This window comes from Scaptodrosophila lebanonensis, unplaced genomic scaffold, assembly GCF_003285725.1.
Source record: "Scaptodrosophila lebanonensis strain 11010-0011.00,11010-0021.00 unplaced genomic scaffold, SlebRS2 tig00000085-arrow-pilon, whole genome shotgun sequence".
Classification (NCBI taxonomy): domain Eukaryota; kingdom Metazoa; phylum Arthropoda; class Insecta; order Diptera; family Drosophilidae; genus Scaptodrosophila; species Scaptodrosophila lebanonensis.
This window is the reverse complement of record NW_022060564.1, coordinates 4,515,179-4,536,399: the sequence shown is the minus strand read 5'-3', so window position 1 is coordinate 4,536,399 and position 21,221 is coordinate 4,515,179. Positions and strand designations below refer to the sequence as shown.

At 35.2% G+C, this 21,221-nt stretch overlaps 3 protein-coding genes across 4 annotated transcripts; 1 reads left to right on the top strand and 2 right to left on the bottom strand.

The window, feature by feature from the left end:
- Positions 1–7,676: 7,676 nt before the first annotated feature.
- Positions 7,677–8,818, bottom strand: LOC115626470. The gene is made up of 3 exons (XM_030521853.1): positions 8,745–8,818; positions 7,963–8,687; positions 7,677–7,908 (listed from the first exon to the last, which is right to left on the bottom strand). The coding sequence occupies exons 1-3, from the start codon at positions 8,791–8,793 to the stop codon at positions 7,783–7,785; spliced, it is 900 nt and encodes a 299-aa protein (XP_030377713.1). The 5' UTR covers positions 8,794–8,818; the 3' UTR covers positions 7,677–7,782.
- A 4,729-nt stretch (positions 8,819–13,547) lies between these two features.
- Positions 13,548–15,449, top strand: LOC115626346. The gene is made up of 2 exons (XM_030521695.1): positions 13,548–13,699; positions 13,757–15,449. Exons 1-2 carry the CDS (start codon positions 13,637–13,639, stop codon positions 15,305–15,307), a joined length of 1,614 nt encoding a protein of 537 aa, XP_030377555.1. The 5' UTR covers positions 13,548–13,636; the 3' UTR covers positions 15,308–15,449.
- Positions 15,450–18,511: 3,062 nt separating this feature from the next.
- LOC115626380 (cdc25-like protein phosphatase twine) lies at positions 18,512–20,628 on the bottom strand. 2 transcript variants are annotated; one of them, XM_030521737.1, is made up of 2 exons: positions 20,406–20,628; positions 18,512–20,337 (listed from the first exon to the last, which is right to left on the bottom strand). In XM_030521737.1, exon 2 carries the CDS (start codon positions 20,323–20,325, stop codon positions 19,000–19,002), a length of 1,326 nt encoding a protein of 441 aa, XP_030377597.1. In that variant the 5' UTR covers positions 20,326–20,337; positions 20,406–20,628; the 3' UTR covers positions 18,512–18,999. The 2 variants fall into 2 exon arrangements, with proteins under 2 accessions (XP_030377597.1, XP_030377598.1); XM_030521738.1 differs by having other exon boundaries at positions 20,418–20,628.
- Positions 20,629–21,221: the final 593 nt, after the last annotated feature.

The window sequence follows — 21,221 nt, the reverse complement described above, 5'->3', positions numbered from 1 at the left end:
AGCTTATTATAACAACATGAATGTATAGTCTTATACCCAAATCATCTATATTTACAACGAATTTTGTGCATTTTTATACCAAGGAATATTAATTTGTTTATTAAAAACTATATTTATGCGATGTCGCACTTTACAAATTATTATTATTTAAGTGAAATGTGTAGTTATTTGTATAACAAAGTGAAATTTTTAAGCATATTCATACCTATTTTATAGAAAATGTATACCAGATTTATACCTATTTTTTCCCATGCTCTGTACAAACATATTTATGACGAAGTTGCTCAATAGTTTAACATTCTAAACATTTATGAATATTTAAATATTTCTACAATGTGTTTGAAAGACTTTATTCGAAAATATACATTTATGGATACTCAGGTGTACGAGTATATAATTTATCTATCACGATTGAAGCACTTGCCGAATCTAACTTTCAAAATAGAGTAAAAAAAATAGTAGAATCAGGAAAATACACAGATGCTGGATACCAAGTTTGTTTATTCTAGCTCTTATACTAGATGAGATCCTTGCGAACAGAATATAGTTAGTATAAGGAATATATTTAGTGTGTTATGCACATTAGCATTGAACTAGAATACCCTTTTACCATTTGCGTACAGTGTATTAAAACAATCTTAACGTATTAAATTGTCACGTATTCAATTGATTAACCGCTTAAATACAACACCATTCCACTGGTTGAATTCTCGAGCCTTCTAGATAATACGCGTATTGAATTCATCAACCTTTTGGCAACAACACTATCTTACTAGCTGACACAAGCAAATGGAAAGAACGGGAAACCGTTTGATTTCAACACAAGCTCGGCTTCTGTCATACAAAAGCCATACAAAAGGCAAAACCAACAACAATAACTACTACTACTACTTAACATTATAGCGCTTTGTGTAGAGTTATTGAGAGAATTTAGAAAAGCAAAAATGTCGCGCTCTTTGCGCCCAACAAACAAAAACAAAAAAGTGCTCCAAACTATTGATTTTCCGAGAGGAGCCAAAAGTAAATGCAATAGTATGTAGGTACTCTATATATATATATATGTGTGTGTGTGTGTGTGTGTCTGTGTGCGCTATTTCACCATAAAGGACATTTCAGCTGGTCAGGCTGCAACTGTTGCCAAAAAGATTGTTCTTAAAAAGTGGTGGGGGGAAGGGGCCCTTTACAAATACCAGTGAGTTCCTCCCATAGAGTTTATTTCGTAATAATGATTCATGGCCAGGCAATATAGCTGCAATAACGACACAAAAATCTAAAAATAATATCCAGGTCTGGGACGAGGATATCAAGTTAAGCTCATGACGTTCCTGCGGTACAACAATAATTGAATGCTACTGTCGTTGTTGCGGAGGCGTGGGCTGTGGGCGTCCCAAGATGTTTGTTTCTGAGACACAGACAACATACATACATAAGAGTACATACGTGTACATACATAGATACTGAAGCTACACACAAACGTGTATGTGTGTGTGTGTCTGTGAACACATACAAGCTTCTGTGTGAACACAATTGCTTACGCATATGCGCGTCTGATTGCCGGCCAACGCGTTAAGAGCTTAATTATATTCATTGGACGTGTGACGTACGACGTCTGTTTGTAGACACACATATGTATGTACATACATATGTACTTATACATGCATGGCGATAATTGTGATAAAAAGTTTTTAAATTTGTTGAGAGTGCTACAAATACTTTAAAGAATGAGCTCATATTCTGAAGATTCTGATAAAGAACTTAAAAAGAACGGCTCATTGTATTTCCAGGATTTCCTTTCATTCATCTAACCGGTTCAAACCAGGTTGAAAAGGAAATAGGGTTTAGGACAGAGATTACTTGCAGACAACTGTTTTTACCAGAATAATAGGTTAAATAATTGTGCCTATGATAGCCATAACGGTCGTGAGCTACGACAGATGCTTTTGGATGAAAAAACGAGCGCTACAGGCGAGCAAGCTCGACAGTGAAATACCCTGTGCCCAGCCAAACTTCCAGGACTAAGTTATATGAACCCATAGCAGAAGCAAAAAGAAGAAGAGGGGAGTGAAGATGAATCGCTAATAAATTTTCTGAGCATTGACCGATTCGAAAAAAATTTGAAACAAAAGTAGAAATTGTATTAATCTACATACGTGTGCAACGTGTGTACAGAATCGACAATATTCTGTAGCACGGGGAGGGAAAAAAACATTATCTTGTCCCTTCTCGAATTTAAAAGAATCTGAATACCAAGTATAGTTATTCTAGCTCTTATACTTTCTGAGATCCTTGCGTTCATACAGACAGACAAACGTATTAAGAAGTAGTCGCCTATTTATTTTTCCTTAAAGACTAACCAGACAACATTGGAGAAAAAACAACGACATGACTACACTGAGCGAAGGAGCAGACACCTTAGATAAGTCGTACGAAATAGAAGTTAATTTAAGCTACTGCGATTACTTAAAGAGGAGAAAGATGTCAGTCAGATAGGTATCCGGATGACAAAAACAACCATTACCTGGTTCTGGAAGAGAAACACAGCTCAAAGAAGCAGGTTATTACCGATCTTTAAGTGTACTTAATGTTTGAAAAAGTTTGATAAATCGGCAGGAAATCTTTTTCTAACTCAAATATGATAAAAAAAAGACTGCTTTTCGTTCACCCGTACGACCCACTTTATAGTAATGAATAATAGAGATTATACATTCAAGAAAAAAATGGTGATTTCTAGTAGAATTGGTCGAGTCTCAATAGTCTCCTAAAAATGTGGGTAAATTTATTTATTTAACGACAAATGAGTCTATGTACTATATATCCAGTTTAATTCATTCTTAATCCCTGAGCCTCCTTCTGCCTATTATATACATTTGCAAGTTGTAGTTCGATTAGTTGCATAATATATTCAAAATTTTTTTGCTTACGGAATAACAATGCCAGTTTGTTTGTATTATATTGAACATTATTATTGTCTTATGTTTAAGGGCCCCATCCATATAGCAAGGTTGTCGAGATAAAAATCTATTTCAAAATGTATATTTATAATCTGAGATATGTATGTACATACATGGACTAAATATAGCCATTGAGAATCTAACCAACGCTAGATTTTCATTTTTTCCTGCTTTTTTCTGTGCAGAGAAATATCCACAAACTGACGTTGCAATTTTTCTGTGTACGTACCATACATGTAAGTGGTCTATTTTGTTATCTATTTTTAAAAGTGACATATTGGCGACATTTGCACGATTTCCGAAACGTGACAAAGGTACAATAGAACCTCATTCGTCATTTAAACTCAGTGGTTGTCGCAATGTAGAGAAACAATGCAAGAAGTTTATTTCAGATATAGTTTAGCAACTTCTAGAACAATTATTGTAGAGAATTAGCTTGTGTTTCAGATTTATTTCTAGTAAAGAGTAGAATGAAACGTTTTGCCATATCCTTGAGTTTAAACTAGCTTTTAAGCAAAACATAGGCCTAAGACAATGTTTTCTGTGATTCGTAAGAATTGATTTTTGATATATACAAATGGCATGCCTGACAAAATCTGCTCTATTATATGATCTGTAATAGGACCATCGAACAAATGCTGGAACCGGTTGCACGAATTTCCGATAAATAATTCTCTAAATTTCATTTGACTTTTCAGAACTTCATTTCTGCTCATCTGGTTGTTCCTATTTGGCACTTTGACGTTTGATTTTGGGATTATATTGAACATGCACCAACAGCTATGATCTTTTATGCGATACGTGCGATAACTCGGCTTCTAACCATCCGATTGTTACGATTTTTTCACGGGATATCGATAAAAGATGTACAACAGAATAGGATATTTTTAGAAAGTACTGTTCCTTTTTCACAAATTTTGATAAAATTTTATATGTGTATTTACATTCTAACTAACTGGGTGCAAACATAGAGTACATCATTCTAGAATATTTCGCTTAAGATTGTTTAACAATTGTGTATAATTATGATAGGAGAAGGAAAATTCAGAGGTTAAGAATTACGTCTTTTTGTTCCAACATTTGTTTGAGACATTTTTATAACTACAAAAATAATTATATTTTAAAAACATTTATACTAATGAACTAATTTATTTAAAAACCGCATCTACAGAATGAAAGAGTAAAACGAAAGGCAACAACAAGTTTGCGCAAAAGCCATTTAAAAAGTGACAAACCCCTCATGCTGTTTTTATCAACATTTTTTCTTGCTTTCCGAGAAATGAACAAATATATCGAATGTAAAAAAAAACGTTGAACTTGTTCAAGGACAGACAAGAGAAAAATAAATAAAAGCAATGCACGAGAGCACGTAAGAATGTGTGTAGACAAACAACACATACTATAGTAGATATATAAGTACATTTACTTAGCGAAGGAAGCAGAAAGAGTGACTAGTTAAGAAAGATCACAAGGCCGGGGTCAGATCTGTGAAAGTGGACGAATTCCCCCAGGGTAAACAAACCGTTTTGGAAGATATTTACCAGAATGCTCCAAGTTTAAATAAATATTTTTAAAAGAATAACTTTAACATATTTTATATATTGTAATATTAAAGGAGTCAGAAGAAAGTGGTGCTTCAGCAAAACAATAATATTCTGCTGATATATATTCATATACATAGGAAGGAAGTTAAATATTTATGTATTCTATTGACAAAGCACTTTTGTGTGTTTTGTTTGATTGTCTGAAGCATTGACGTAAATGCCAGATACATTCATACATACACATATACAAATCGATTAGTAAAACTGTGCGATAAATACAAAGCCAGAAGTAATGCAGAAATGTTTAATGTGTTAGTGATAAAGGTAAACCGAAAAAAAGTTAAAACAGAACAAGAGAAAACGTTATCTAGAAAGAACCGGAAATGATACACCTAAAAAAAACTATTTCTACACTATGTGTTACAATCAGCCGATTGTTTGTATCATAATATTTACAATGTATCGTTATATATGCTCATCAATGCGTTGATAGATTTTCTGAACACTTATAAACAATTATTGAGGAGACCTTTTTGCAAACGCGTCCGAACCGAACGCCTCCAACAAGTAATTAATGGTTTTCAGCTCATGTCATAATCATTTTAAGAGATATATACTATATTGACTTTAGATTTCTTCACAAGCTGTTCAAAAAAATGAGGGGCAACGCGACGGAACGAAAATATGTCGGACGTCCTCAGAATGCTCGAAATAAAAATGTACTGAAACGTCTGTTCCACAATTTTCAGCATTTTTCTGCGTAGCTGTTGTACGAGATTTTTGTTTTCTTTATTTTTTCTCAAGTTGCGCACTCTCTGTTCTGATATGATAAATCTGTTTAAGCATTTTCAAGATAAGATAGATTAGATATTAATATTTATTACAGACACAAGTATAATCGCGCTAGTAGTTGCTACGGAAGAATCAGCATTTCACTGGGAACCAAATATAGAGTTTGCCCCCGTTTTACAAACTTCTGAATAGCCTGTTTGTGTGTGTGTTTGTTTGTCAAAACCAGGCCAATTTGGATGACATTTCCTTGCAACTAGAATAGCAACAACATGGTTGACGACGTCATATAAAAAAATAGCAAACCTACATTCAAACAACTCTCCGCAGGAAATTAACCTTAACACATTAACCCGATTTTTAGCAAATTACAACAGCAACAAAAAAAAGTCATGTTGAATTATTTTGCGCAGTCGGCTGCAAGTTTGAGCAAATGGGGTAAGTGGGTCAACAGTTCGCAGAGAAAGTGAATGAATAGCAGCATTTAAAAATGAATGAAGACTATGAAGAGATAAAGAAAGGTCGCATTTTATTTCACACTGGCTCTATAAAGTTCTAAATTAAATTGCAACCCAGAGGGTACTCCCCCACAATCACGGAACTCGTAGTTCTCACGACGCAGATTTTCAGTTTTCAATTTCTAATATTAAATGCAAATGCACCCCCTTTTGGCGTTCAAAAAAACGTTTTCCAAATAAAGAACATCTAAAGTTGTGTGATTAATCAAGGATGAACTGAACTTTTTATCAAAACTATATTTGAAAAAATTGGTAGCGTATTTATTTTGAAATACTGGCACTTGCAATTGAAATGTTTTAATTTTTAAGCTCTAAATTCATAGCCTTTAAAGGTGTAATAAATAAAGCCGACCTCTGCTTAAACGACAGGAACGACGAATTTGAATATTTAATCTTTTGAAAAAATGTGTGCATAAACAAATTTTTATTTTCACCAATTTACACATTTATTAAGAAAGTTGTTGAAGTTGTATGTTGTGGTGGGACCATTTAATTATGTCAAATAATAAAGTTATTTGTTTTCTGTTTCGTTTAGAGAGCGGCTTTAGTTTGTATTTCAACATTTCAAATACCGAATAGAACACCCTAGCAGTCAGTTGCACATCTACACTCCTAAATATACATATGTATGAGTACACACACACACATGCATACGTTCAGACGCTTGCTGTGAATGTGTGCGAGAGAATTGCCTTAGACAAAGAGAGAGAGAGAGAGAGCGCGACACGAGCAATTATAAAAGGCGAAAAGAAATACAAGCGCGTCTATTAAAATCGAATTAGAAAAACAGTGTAAATAATTCAACTGAGTACTTTAAATTAATTTAAATAATGGCTATTGCCACAGCGCCCACAACCACATATTTATATATATATTTATATTTATGCATGTATGTGTGCCATTATGTACATATGCATGTATATAAAATACATCCATACATACATACACTGAACATGGGCAGGTCACTTTTCCATTGTAGTTTTACTTCTTTATTTGATTGCCAAATTTTCATTCGATCAAACGAATGTTATAAGCATGTGAACGAAACTTACCACAATTGCCATACACATTTGAGTATAACTTGAGGGATTTCGTTGCTTTTTGTGCACGAGAAAATTAAATTCACGCACACACACTCACAGAAATGGGCAAAATTCTTAACCTCAAATTTCAGCACACAACATATGTATGTATTTGTAAAAGAACAACACACGCGCAATTTAAATTTGTAGCGGAGACGCACACGAACAAATTTTATTTTCTCTCAACTCTTTAATTAACTATCAATGACTTCTCGAAAGGTTTTAACTACGTATTTTTACGACAAGCACATCCAAACAACTGAACTACCAACTTATTTAGCTCACTGAACTAACTCATAAAGCAGTAGTTCTTACAGATGGGTGGCCGGATCCTTTAAACATTGATAGCGATGAACAAAATACATGTGACAATGGAGCAATGTTAATATGTGGCTACACTCACACAAAGTGTTGCCAAGCTGTCGATAAAAATACCAATAATATTGATGTTTTTAAATAGTTATCAACAATCATTTTTAAATCTTAAATTTGTAAGCAATATAGCAACAATAACGGCGCCTATTCAAATAACACAGTTAATTCAAGCATTCTATAATGTTTTACTGGCTAGGATAGTCAACTGTTCGTTCAAGCAACGTATTCTACCCCTTGCATTAATAAAATAACTGTATTACAAGTATTACTCCTGTGGATATATTCGAATGAGTAAAGTTTTCGATTTCACATAATATACAATTTGGGAAACATCTGGCTAGTCAACAATATTATCAAAATTAGCTTTTAACATTTCGCACTTCTATTGGACAAACCACAAAAATTTCCCTGCCAAGGACGTATTTGTATTTTTTTATTTTTAGAAAATGTTTTTTTTTTCAAAAATATGACTGACCTTAGGCTACATCTTTATGCACAAATTAGTGGGTATTTTAAAATCCTTTTAGCCATAATATAGGTCTGCTGGTGGAGGTGAAGGAGGAGTTTCGGATTCGGTCTTGTCTTCAAAATTAGAACGGTTAGCCAGTATCACCCTCATATATTTTCCATACAATTTTTTCCACATTTTCTGAAATGAAAGCCACTTTCATTAAAAACCCTTGTGCCAATTAAATCTACTTACTTTGTCTTTTTCTGTGATAAACTTAGTGTTTTCATAACCTATTAATTTGAGTGACAATTGAGTTTCAGGATCTCGAACTTTTTTCAAAAGTTCACCGACGTTGCTAATAAAGTGCTTCTTAATATACCAATGGAGAAAAAATACCTCTAATTTTCGGCACCTTTGTAAAATAATTAAAAACGCTTCTATAATTTCGTTTCCAGCCACTGGTTGATATGGGAAGCTGTGCGTATTTTTCACTTGTAGTGTCCTTAAGTTATTTAGCTGTGACAATGCTACAAGGCTCCTGATATCGTTATAACTATACTCTAGTTTTGACAGGCTTCTAATGCCAATCAGTTCCTTAGTTTCATCAAAATTAATAAGTGGTTCGACGTACAACCATTTAAGAATCTGTGATTCATTAGATGCGAACGCTCTGAACACCTGCTGCAAGGATCCGATATCGTGTTGGCCGTTTAACCGCAAATACTTTAGATGTGGAAGTTTTGCCAGATGAACGTATTCAACAGCATTGGCCTTTAGAGTTATAGAGAGATCCAACAATTTGTTACAATACGGAACAATATCTGCTAGTTTTCCATAAATTGTAGATCCCAAAAGATTTATAATTTCTAGATCTGGATTTGCTTTGCAACATTCAACTAAAACGTCGGCACTTATATCGGCGCTTATACGCAATTTTCTGAGACGTGTAAATCGATGTAAATTATCCACAGAGTAGCCTAAAATATAAATTAATTATTGCGATTACTGTATAATGATCAACAATTGTATCTCACCGGTATTCAAAATTTGCAAATTTTCTAGATCAGGATGGAGCCCATTCATGATTTTTTGAAAATATTCAACATATTCTGGTACAAAATTTTTTTCAACATCGTAGATCAATGTACATGATCTTATCGCATTTGTAGTTTGACACCAGGATTGAATAGAGCAATCATTGTAGTCGATCATCATTGAGTCCAGAAATGGATTATTAGGTGTTAAAGCAAGAGCTATATCATTAATCCGTGGATGAGCCAGTCCAAAATTGATAAGATCTGTGTAATCTCTGATCAAGCCGCAATTATATATGACATACTTTAATATGTGTTCAAGGCAATCGTTGTTCAACATTAAAATACTTTTTCCACAATCAAGTGCACATAAATCATCTTCAAGGCCTGAAAAAACGCCAATAGCGAGTTCCCTAATCCGTGGCGAAGCATTTGCAAAAAATATAAAATCTGCCTTTGGAAAATTACCGTTCATGTCCAACAAAATATTCAACCAGAAATCGTTGCTAAAGTCTAAGAATAAATTTATATTGTCCTTCAACCACTGCCCAAAGGCTTCATATTCCAATAAATCACTTAATTTTTCAAAATATATCGACCGCGGACTCTGACTGAGCACGATATGCATGATTCGTGGATGAGCTAAGGCAAAATTGACGAGATCTTCGTCCTTTAAATATTTCAGAATATTTTCCAAGCATTCATCATTTAAAATCAAGAAACCTTCCTGACTTCGATATGCCAATATTTTAAATTCAAAAAAAAATGTATTTAATGTTTCCACAAAATGTCCAGATCGAGGTCTTTCCTCTTTTGATTTGGAGCTAAATGTTCGTTTTATGTGCTGATCATCTGCAGGATTTCCTTCCGAATGTTCGGGTTCCATGACCTGACTGATAATTTGATATTTCCGCAAAACTTCCAGATTGAGAACTGGCACTAGATGTTCGATTTATGTTCTGATCATCTACAGAGCTTCTTTCCGAATGTTCAGATTTGCTGTCGTGTACAAATTATGCAAACAAATGGTTAATAATTTAAATAAAAACAACAAAATCATGAATATGATTAATTTAAATAGTTAAGGTGTCACGAATAGAGTCTACAAGTATTTGTAGCACTTTAAATGGAACTTCATAAATACTATATAAATATTTTTTTTAAATCCATTATTGGAGCTCTTTTGTTGTAAAGAAGTGTTTATTTTCGCATATCTTGATCGATGAAGAGGCAATTAAAAAAAGAATTAATAAGATAACGATTCATACGACTATCTATCTATGTTTTGTTATTATATTACCTTAATTTGCGCCGGATAATATGAATGACTAAGGCAGTTTAATCGTTGATTATGGGGAAGATAACGGCAATCAAATGTTGTGCGAAGACTCGTTGCTTACGATTTGAAGTCTCCCAGAATACTGAAGCATTAACTGTTTACGGCACTATCGTAACAACGTCCATTGCTCAGTTTTTACATGTATAGTATCGAAATGATACGGATTGCTGCCTTCTATATATATATTAAACAGAATGATGTTTTCGAAGCGCTTTGGATAAAAGTATTCAACGCACATTTTCTTTTAAAATATAAGCTTTACATTTTTTCGCCAGTTTCTTTTAACAAGATGTGGTCTAGTGCTACGACATGCAGGTCTTATTATTGACACAGTTAATTGAAAATTGCAGGTTGGTGAACTTTTGTCTCTCGCAACGTATTAGCATTACCAAATGGACCTATTATAACTAAATATATAAATATACGGCTGAATCTAAATCTAAGAAAGTGAAAGTAAATCTAAAAAAGCGATGTTTTCGATTTCACTTAATATACAATTTGGGAAACATCTGCCTAGTCAACAATAATATCAAAATTTTCTTTTAACCATTCGACAAACCCAAAAATAATCCCCGCTAAGGACCTACAATTTTTATTTTTTATTATTTGAAGAACATTTTTTAAAATATATGTTTGCCCTTAGGCTTCATCGTTTCGTAATTTGTCAATATTTTAAAATCATTTCAGCCTTTTCAAACATCGCCTATTTTGGTATAAATCAATCATAATATAGGTCTGCTGGTGGAGGTGAAGAAGAAGTTCCGGAATCGTCTTCGTCTTCTATTAAAAGATTTTCAACCAATAACACTTTCAAATATTTCCCATACAATTCCTCCCATATTTTCTGGAATTAAATGCAATGCAATTAAGAATTACCGGAATGACATATAAAAGGGAAAGTGTCAATTAAATCTACTTACTTCTTCTTTTTCTGTGATAAACAAATTTGTTTTATAACCTCTTATTCTAAGTGGATTTTGAGTGTCAGGATCTCGAACATTTTTTAAAACTTCAGCGACGTTGCTAATAAAGTGCTTGTCAATATCCCAATCAAGATACAATTCCTCTAATCTTGGGCACATTTGTAAAATAATTAAAAACGCTTCTATAATTTCGTTTCCAGTCACTGGTTCATACTGGAACTTGTGCGTATTTTCCACATTTAGTTCCACCAAGTTATTTAGCTGTGACAATGCTATAAGGCTCCTGGTATCGTAATACCTATAATCTAGTATTGAAAGGCTTCTAATGCCAGTCAATTCGTACGTTTCATCGTAATTAATAAGCGGTTCAATGAACAACTTTCTAACGATCTGTGGTTCTTTAGATGCGAACGCTCTGAACACCTGCTGCAAGGATCCGATATCGTGTTGGCCGTATAACCATAAATACTTTAGATGTGGAAGTTTTGCCAGAGGAACGTATTCCACAGCATTTTCCTTCACAGTCACAGAGAGATCCAACAATTTGTTACAATGCGGAACAATATCTGCAAGTTTTCCATAAATTGATGATCTCATAAGATTTATAATTTCTAGATCTGGATTTGCTTTGCAACATTCAACTAGAACGTCGGCACTTATATCGCCGCTTATTGTCAATTTTCTGAGACGTGTAAATCGATGTAAATTATCCACAGAGTAGCCTAAAATATTAATAAAGTATTAAGAGTTCTATAGAAATTGATCAACAGTATAGTAGTATCTTACCGACATTATAAATTCGCAAATCTTCTAGATCGGGATTGAGCACATTCATTACTCTTTGAAAATATTCAACATAGTCCGGCATAAGGCTTTCTTCAACATAATAGCGCAGCGTACATGTTTTCACAGTCTCGCGATTACACTTAAATAAAATTTGACTCCAGAATTGTATCTTTTTTATTGAACCTAAATCTACAATTTGTCTATAGCAATCATTGAAGTCGATATCAATTGTGTCCAAATATAGACTTTTTTTGCAAAAATCTGCGAAGTCAAGAAAAGGTTCTAAATCGAGAGCCATATTTTTAATCCTTGGATGAGCCATTCCAAAATTTATAAGATCTGTGTAATCTTCGGTTAATTCGCAATTATATATGACATACTTTAATATCTTCTCAAGGCAATAGTCGTTCAAAATTAAAATACCTTCTCCACAATCAAGTGCACATACTTCATCTACAAGGTCTGGAAAAGTTTCAAGAGCGAGTTTTCTAATCCGTGGAGAAGCATTTGCAAAAAATATAAAATCTGCCTTCGGTATAAAATAGTTCATGTACCACAAGATTCTTATCCAGAAATCATTGCTAAAGTCTAAGAATAAATTTAGATTCTCTTTCAACCATGGCACAAATTCTACAAAATCACTTAATTTTTCAAAATATAACGACTGTGGAGACTGCCTAAGCACGATATGCAGGATCCGTGGATGAGCTAAGGCAAAATTTTCGAGATCTTCGTCCTTTAAATATTTCAAAATATTTTCCAAGCAATCATCATTTAATATCAAGAAACCTTCCTCATCCCTATATGCCAATTCAAAAAAACGATCATTTAATATGTCCACAAAAAATGCAGACTGAGGTCTATCCGATCTTGAATCCATGACCTGAAAATTGCACAAATTGTTAATAAAAAAGAGATAGAATAAAAAATGTGGAAATGCACTCCTTTGTTAATTTTGAAAATAGAACCAAAAGAATCATTTGTTACACTTTAAATTAAACTTTATAAATACTACGTATATACAGAAGTAGACAAATGAATAACTTTTTTTTAATATTTCATTAAAGGAGCTCATTTATTGTTTATTGAACGATTCATACGACAATAATCGAAGCAAATAAACTCATGGCTATCAGTAGTCAATAGTATTTACTTTGAAGACTCCTAGTATACGTGTATGTAGGAAAAGGAGGGGCATCCCCATACGAGTGTTTTTAAAAAATTTATTTTACCTATATTGCCGTCGGATAGTATGAATCACTAAGACAGTTTGTTCGTTGATTAAGGTGAAGATAACGGTAATAAAATATCATGCGAAGGCCTGTTGCTTACGATTTGAAGTCTACCAGAGCACTGAAACATTTACTTTTTACGGCACTATCGTAACAGCGACATTATTCAGCATGTATAGTATCGAAATATTACAGATAGCTGCATTCTTTTTATATATACCAGTATATATTTATATATGTATATATATTTTATCTGTATGCTCACGCAGTGTTTATATTTTACGTTAGTGTCTGTGGATTCATGTTCTTGTGTGGCTTAATATTAAAAGTATTCAACGCACTTGTATTATAATATGAAAAATTTAAAATTTAATGTTTCCCGCCAGTTTATTTTCACCAAGATGTGGTCACACTGTTAAATACCAACAAATGGCGTAGCCACATAAAAATACCGATGAGTCAAAAAACTGTAAGTGCAATGCCTTTATCGATATCTTCATGGTACTTGCAATAATAAAAACAATTAAAATCGTTGGCATTAGTCACCAATTTGTAAATAAAGCTGCCGCCCACAAGCCGAACGTTGCAACTGCTGGTTTGATCCGACGGGAAATGTCAAAACGCAAAGCAGACATAACCGACAAAGAAATGGCAGCACCAAAATCAAGCGCACACGTAAATATGTTTATCCTACAAGTGGAAAATTGTAAGTAAATATTTTGAAATTCATAGGAAAGTGCGGCATTCATAATCAGCGAGGACCAGCCTCTGAAGGAATACAAGAATCTTATGAATAAACATGTACAAGTTGATGAAATAGTCGACGATGAGGTTACCAGAGAAAATTTCTCGAAAACCGCTGCAGCTGCCCATGACGTCATCTGGCGCTTGTTGTTCAAAGAGGGCAGCGGCAAAGCAGAGCAACAAAAGGCGGCTGAGCTGCTAGAGGAATACAAGGGCGATGCTTGCTTTTATGCGCCTTGGCCCTACAACGAATGGATTGTGAAATTACGGGACGAGGTGCTAAAGCGCGACCTACTGGATTTCTGGCGTGATGCCATCGTAAAGAACCAACTGGGTCCCTGTTGGTCACGCGACTCAGATTTGTTTGATGGTGACGATGCGCCGCCAGTGGAGTTTTATGCCAAGGCCGGCTGCGTGGCACCATTTTCAGCCAGCTTAAAGGTGCGCGCCGCCAGCGCCGCGGAGTCCAACGACGTAGAAGCGAGTCCAGCCGAAACTGCTGCCGCCGAAGTTGATAAAGAAGCTGTGCTCTCTGGAAATTTCGAGGCCACTATTTCTGATGAGCAGCCCACCAAAGACTATCGCAATTTGATGAATCGCTATGTGTTGGTCAATTACATTGTGCCCGATGAGAGAACAACTGCCAATGTAAACAAAATCGCAAAGGCAGCACGCAAGTATATTTGGGAGCAGCTTTTCAGCGACGCCTCCAAGCCGGATCCATCGAAATTAGACAACGTTGCGGAACTGTTGCAGGAATATAAAAGCGATGCCGGCTTCTATGGACCTTGGGACTACAATGAATGGATAGTTACATTGCGCGATGAGGTCCTCAAGCGAGATCTCTTGGATTTCTGGCGTGATGTTATCGTAAAGAACGAGCTGGGTCCCTGCTGTTCGCGTGACTCAGATATGTTTGACGGTGACGATGCGCCGCCATTGGAGTTTTATGCCAAGGCCGGCTGTGTGGCACCTTTTTCAGCCAGCGTCACGAAGTCCAACGATGTAGAGGCGAGTGCAGCCGAGCCCGCTGCCGCCGATGTTGATAAAGAAGCCGTGCTATCTGGAAATTTCGAGGCCAATATTTCTGATGAGCAGCCCAGCAAAGACTATCGCAATTTGATGAATCGCTATGTGGCTGTTGATTACATTGTGCCCGATGAGAGGAAAACTGCCAATGTAAACAAGATCGCCAAAGCGGTACGCAAATATATTTGGGAACAGCTTTTCAGGGACGCATCAAAGCCGGATCAAAATAAATTTGACAAAGTTGCGAAACTGTTACGGGAATATAAAAGCGATGCCGGCTTCTATGGACCTTGGGACTACAATGAATGGATAGTTACATTGCGCGATGAGGTGCTGCGCCGTGAACTCTTGGATTTCTGGCGGGAAAAAATGGTTCCCATGCAGCTTGGCCCCTGCTGGTATCAGGACTCAGACTTACTGGACAGTAGTGACCCAATACCTACAGAATTTTATCATAAAGCTGGGTGTACGGCGCCATTCAAAGTGCCAGATGACCTTAATAATGATTAAGTCGAAGAAAATCTCTTGTATTTTGTACATGTTATGGCAGCGACAATATCTCTATAATTTTTTATATACATATATACGTAAGATTTGTACATCACTGTTGCAGTGCATAAATTATTTTAAATACACTATTATTATAATGTTACTGTCTATTGTTTTAAATCGTGAAAAAACAGATGAATTATAGGTACCTATATGATTTTTAGAACGCTGTAATGATTGTTGTAAAAGGCACTTTTAGTTAAATAACTATAACTAGTAAAACAACATTTGATATTTATGAGTTATGGAACGATAGGTATAGCAATTGTTTTTAGTAGCAATAATTTCCATTTGATTTATTAGTTATTATACCCTTTTAAAGGATTTATAGCATGATCTGATATTTGCTCATTAGGGGTCCTAGAAGACCTCATATTAAGCTACTACTATAGACGTTGTTTGGATTCAAGGGAAGACTTTTAAAGAGTGCTTTTATTTAGTCCCACAAAGTACTTCATTAAATTATCCGACTTGAAGGAGAACTCGATTGGATATTTATAACTTATTCAGCAAGTCGGGCAGGAAATCATTTACATAATTATGTAAATATAAGTTTTGTAGAATTTGCATACCCTATTCTTGACAATGGAAGAATCTCTTAAAGCATAATAATTTAAAGGGGACTCAGAGTTTAATAACTTTGTTAACTGACTAACAATTAATATGTTGTTTTTTAAAAGAATTTTGTACTTCTGAGCTTTGTAAGTGCATTAGCATAATCGGGAAATGGGTTCACTTGTTGATATAAAAACTATCCGCTCAGAATTAAAGTTTAGCACCAAACACTTTTTTGTTTAAAAAGAAAACTTAGGAAATTTCAGGATATAAGAAAGTTGTACAATCTATATATATTATATAGCAGCCATAGGTATGATTGGTACAGCAAAGTTTATTTGAACTAAAAGGCAGAAGTTAAGAAAAAGGTGGATACATAGTATTCAAAAGTCGTGGAGGCACGACCTTAACTTTTTCCTCTTTTGTTTTTGTCTGTCTTCACAATAATCCCAATGCATTAAATAATTGGAGTACTCAGTTCAAAATATTTTTAACTATATACTCAACACAACTACTCTTATATTTTTAATGTAAATATATTATATTTCGTATACCCTTAACTGAAAAGTGTAATGGTATATGGTTTTGCTGCGCAAAACGAAGAATAGTTATATAAATATACATATATGTATATGTATGATCAGCATAACGAAATGGATTCAAATCGAGTCTGTGCTGATTGAAAGCACTCCTCCCACAGTATTAGAGCTATCGCGTTGAATTGTAAAATATAAAATGGCAAGTCAGAATAGCTAAGATAAAATTAACTTCTTAATTAGTAGTAATACATTTTTATTCATTTTTTATTGCTTGAATTTGTGTTGCTGTTTAGTTTGTTATATAAAAAATCCCTCAAATAGCTCAAAACTTTAAAAATATTTCAAATAAAACAGGACGGATATTTAATTTTGGAATGAATTCAATGAAATCTATTCAGTTTTCAGTTCTGGTATTTGTAATGTGGTCGTTAGTTACCTTTACCGAATAGGTGTAACAGGTGGTTTTAGATTCAAATTTAGCAAAAAGTCGCAGTCAACTTTAGGCAATAAGTCATCATAAATAATGTCATTGGGTATTTGGCGTGCCTATTGGCAGCAGACACATAAAAACAATACATACTTATACACATACATATGTATGTAGGTACGCCCATCTATAAATAAATTCGATAATTTGTATTATTGCACTGTGTGGCAATAAGAAAGTAACCCATTGTTGTTGCTGTTATATAATATCTGTAACCATTGCCCATTGCGAGTAATAAATCATATTTTTTCGCCAACATAAAATATGCTTTCCGATTTTCATGGAACTGCATGCCGCCATACATACTATATACTTCCATATATACATACATATGTATCTATATATGTAGGTGTGTGTGTATGCCCGGGAGACTGTGAACTTCGAGTAATATTTCATTTTTATTACCTTAACGCAGGTAACTGAGTATTTTGGCCATAAGAAGTTTACTCTGGCAAAACAACAAGATTTTTCAGGGACACAGACCTCACATAATACAGAACTACAAATATACCTTTCTATATGCATATCCAAATGATTTATGTGCTTGTTTTTCTAAATTTTATACATACCCAGCCCATTTAACAAGACTAAAAGGTCACTGGTAAGTTATACCCGTATTTTAATAAGGTTTCTGAAAAACATATCTATCCGAATTGGTTTCAAAGTCCTGAAAACCTCGGGCATGTTAGATAGCTTAGATCGTACAATTCGAAGGATTTTTTGAAACAAGTATAGGACTTAGTTATTTGAGATACCAGAAAGATAAATATCACATTTAATTTACTTTTATTTTACTTATATAGTAGCTCACTGGTAAGTACATTTTTTTTTTACGGAAATAAAGTTTGTTTAATTCTAGCCACCTTGCCGAATTGATTTATAAATCCGGAACATCTTTAGCATGTCAGTTAAATATGGACAATTGAACGTTCAGTTCAAAATATAATCAAAAATTCTATATAAACAGGTATGAAGTTTTTTTTTTTGGATACTAGAAAAAAAAGGTTATTACATATATGTGCGTAACTATTTCCTTGCTTTAAAAGTATCTGAGAATTGTCTACTACTCCTAAAAATCTAGAACATATCTATATTTATAAATCCGGAACATCTTAAGCATGTCAGTTAAATATGGACAATTGAACGTTCAGTTCAAAGTATAATCTAAAATTCTATATAAAAAAGTAAGAAGTTTCGTTTTTGGGATACTAGAAAAAAAGGTTATTACATATATAACTATTTCCCTGACTTAAGAGTATCTGAGAATTCATTATCTACTACTTCTAAAAATCTAGAACACATATATCTATGTACCTATCTGCTTGCATTATCATTCTGTGTTTCAAATTGTTGATGTGTTTATAAATATAAAAGAACACATAAAACACATTTAGACATTTCGACAGTTTTTTGCTCAAACTTAATAATAGAAGTAATCATGTGTTTGGTTTTAGAATTCCAGTTATATAAAATAGCAAGACTGATTAGTTTTTATAGGTTAGGCCTCTCATATTTATGGAATACTTATTTTTCTTCTAATAACATAGTTAAATATATTTATTTTGAGTGTTTATTACAACCACATTTATTGTGTAATAATTATAATGAAGGGTGATTCTCTTACAAATATTTAAATGAGTTGGACATTTTATATCACAAGTTTAATTTGTTTTTGTTCACATAGATATATGTATATATATAAATATCATTGTTTTTCTTTAGATAATAACACAACCGTTCATTTGGAATTGTCGAACTGGGGCGCTTTGACTAGAGGCCAAGGGTGTACTCACAGAACAATTTAGTATAAGTTTGTTTAAATAAATTCCATTCCTTTCTTCTAGGTATTACAAGGAACCAGTTTGCGCTGAATACCGTTTGAAACTGTAGAACGCATAAAATACATAAAATTACGTGCCATTCAAAACGCCACTAAACTAAAAACTAAATTATTCATTACTCTCTTTGTTTGTTCTTTCTTAAGACGTGGATGGCTAACTACTTAGGAATTTAAAACTTATAGTTATAAGGAAACTTTTGAGACTAATATTTAAATTTTCTAACTGAATTTTCTAAAATTCCGAGTAGAGTAAACGCGAGCGTGATTTCTTAAGCGGACGCGAGTTGGTTGCGACTCCACCGGCGCTGCTGCCATTATGATCGTGATCTGTTGACTGCCAGGACTTGGTCTTGGCACGGAAATGGCGAAACTCCTCATTGTACAACGGCTCGAGCATTGGAATGTAATTGCGGGGTGTGCAGAGCTCGGCATATTGCTCGAAGAACTCCTTGTAGCCGTTGTGAAGTAAATACAATTCTGGATAGTCCAGATGCGGATAACTATTTGTGTGCTGTGAGCGATCGTTGCTGCGCAAGAATCGCAAAAATTTTGGACCACGTTCCGAGGAAAACTCACAATGGAATATGAAAATGTTGCGCTGCTGTTGACGCACAGTGGAAGCGTTTCTCAATGCCGGAAAAGCCTCTATAATGTGCTCGTGTGTGTATAGGTTTTTCGCGCCAACAATGTGGCCACCTTTGTACTCGTAGGGATAGCGACAATCAATGATGTGGTAGCTGGTCACCAGCTCCTCGAATTGGCCGCGCAACAAGCGCGCCAAAGTGTCACACGAAATTGTCTTTAAGTCTGGATGACGCACGCCCACCTGAAGCAGAGGTAGAGCACAGGGCTTGCTCAGATCTCCAATAAGTTCGGGCTCATCGGCATGAGCATCACGGGCCAGAGCACTCATGATGTCGGCGTCGTTCATGGACAACGTTTTGCTAAAGGGAGACAAGGGATTGTCTTCCTTCCTGGACATGCTCAGACAGCGCCGCGATCGTGAACGTAACGGCAACAATTGATCCGGAGTGCTCAGGCATGGATCCTCCTTCAAACGACCCGTAATGAGCGCATCCAAATCATTGGGCAGCTTTTTCAGCGGTGTATCCTCCTCCGTCGAGGCCGATTGCAGCTCCAGCATGGTCATGTACTCATCGTCCATTGAATTGGAGTCTGTGGAGCAGCAGCTCGACACGCTGTTGAATGCACGCATGGTCAGACCCGTCTTCTGCTCGGGCGATGGCGGCGCTATGGCGCGTTTGTGTCGCAGTAGCAGTCTGTCCCCCATCGAGGTCTTAGGTGTACCCTCCAGCTGGGCCATCTGCATGCTCTGGGACAGCGCCGTAACCGGCGTCAACGCGGCTTTCTCCGCACTCCCAACCATCTGACGATCCAGCAGGCGCTGCATGGGCGTCTTCACTTGCTCCACCGCTGTCTTCTTGAAACGCTTCGCCGACCATTGAGGATCCACGTTCTCTTGGTTCTCGTGTGGCTGCTGGCCACCGTCCTCATCTTCATCGAGCAGCAGGCGCTTCTGCACAAAACTCAAGGCCATGCCGATCGTCAGCTGCAAAAAAATGCCAAACAGCTGTAATTAACATATGAACAGCGCGCAATTCTTAGCTAAGCACCCACAGAAACACTCACGCACGCTCTGTCTTTAGTCGCTTGCAATAAATTGTCTATTTAGTTTGTTAAATTAAAATATTGTCTGCCAGCTGCATCTGCTCACAACCACGTTTCCTCTCAATTTTCGCGCTCTTTTGGCTCCAGTTATGCGTTCCTTTTCTTTTTCGTCTGCACTGCACACACACACACTCGCACGCACACACTTACACCGTATGTTAAGTGCAATTTGGCAAATGTAAACAACGGACTTCCTGCTTAATTGCCCATTCACAATAGTTACAATTTGCCACGCATTCTATAGATTGGCGCGTAACAGCACAGATGAGTGTAATTTGAATTTGCAAGATTAAATGTAAATAAAATTCCTAAATAGATAACATGCGTTTTTTATTTATTTACTACAGTAAACATTGAATTGCAAATAAAATGTTAACTTAATGTTAAACTAGCTATTGTTTGTAGATAGTGCGTCGAATATTTAGTATAAAATATTTAAATATTGATATGCTTTTATGATCATCACGGGCATATCTTGCCGGATTGGCCTTCCTCCATCGGCTCACTGATTCTCCACCCTTTAGCTTATACTTTTCTCTTTGCTTATTTAAGTATTCATTGAACTTTATTTTATAATTAAGCTTTAATTGTTTTTCATATTTAATTATTATATCTTCAGCTCTATTTCATTCTTTATAGGTCTAATAAGGTTTCTGACTGAAATATTTAAATATTTATATGATCACCACTGCTGTGCATAGGGGACTGGCTAATAAACCTTTCTCCCACCGGGGGATTTTCCATCTTTTAGCTTTTAAATTCATT

Coding starts and splice junctions, on each gene's coding strand:
- LOC115626470 (XM_030521853.1), bottom strand. CDS start 8,793: ATGAATGGGCTCCATCCTGATCTAGAAAATTTGCAAATTTTGAATACC. Junction 8,688..8,744: donor TTTGCAAATTTTGAATACCG/GTGAGATACAAT, acceptor TTTATATTTTAG/GCTACTCTGTGGATAATTTA. Junction 7,909..7,962: donor TTATCACAGAAAAAGACAAA/GTAAGTAGATTT, acceptor CTTTCATTTCAG/AAAATGTGGAAAAAATTGTA.
- LOC115626346 (XM_030521695.1), top strand. CDS start 13,637: ATGTCAAAACGCAAAGCAGACATAACCGACAAAGAAATGGCAGCACCA. Junction 13,700..13,756: donor CACCAAAATCAAGCGCACAC/GTAAATATGTTT, acceptor TGAAATTCATAG/GAAAGTGCGGCATTCATAAT.
- LOC115626380 (XM_030521737.1), bottom strand. CDS start 20,325: ATGGCCTTGAGTTTTGTGCAGAAGCGCCTGCTGCTCGATGAAGATGAG.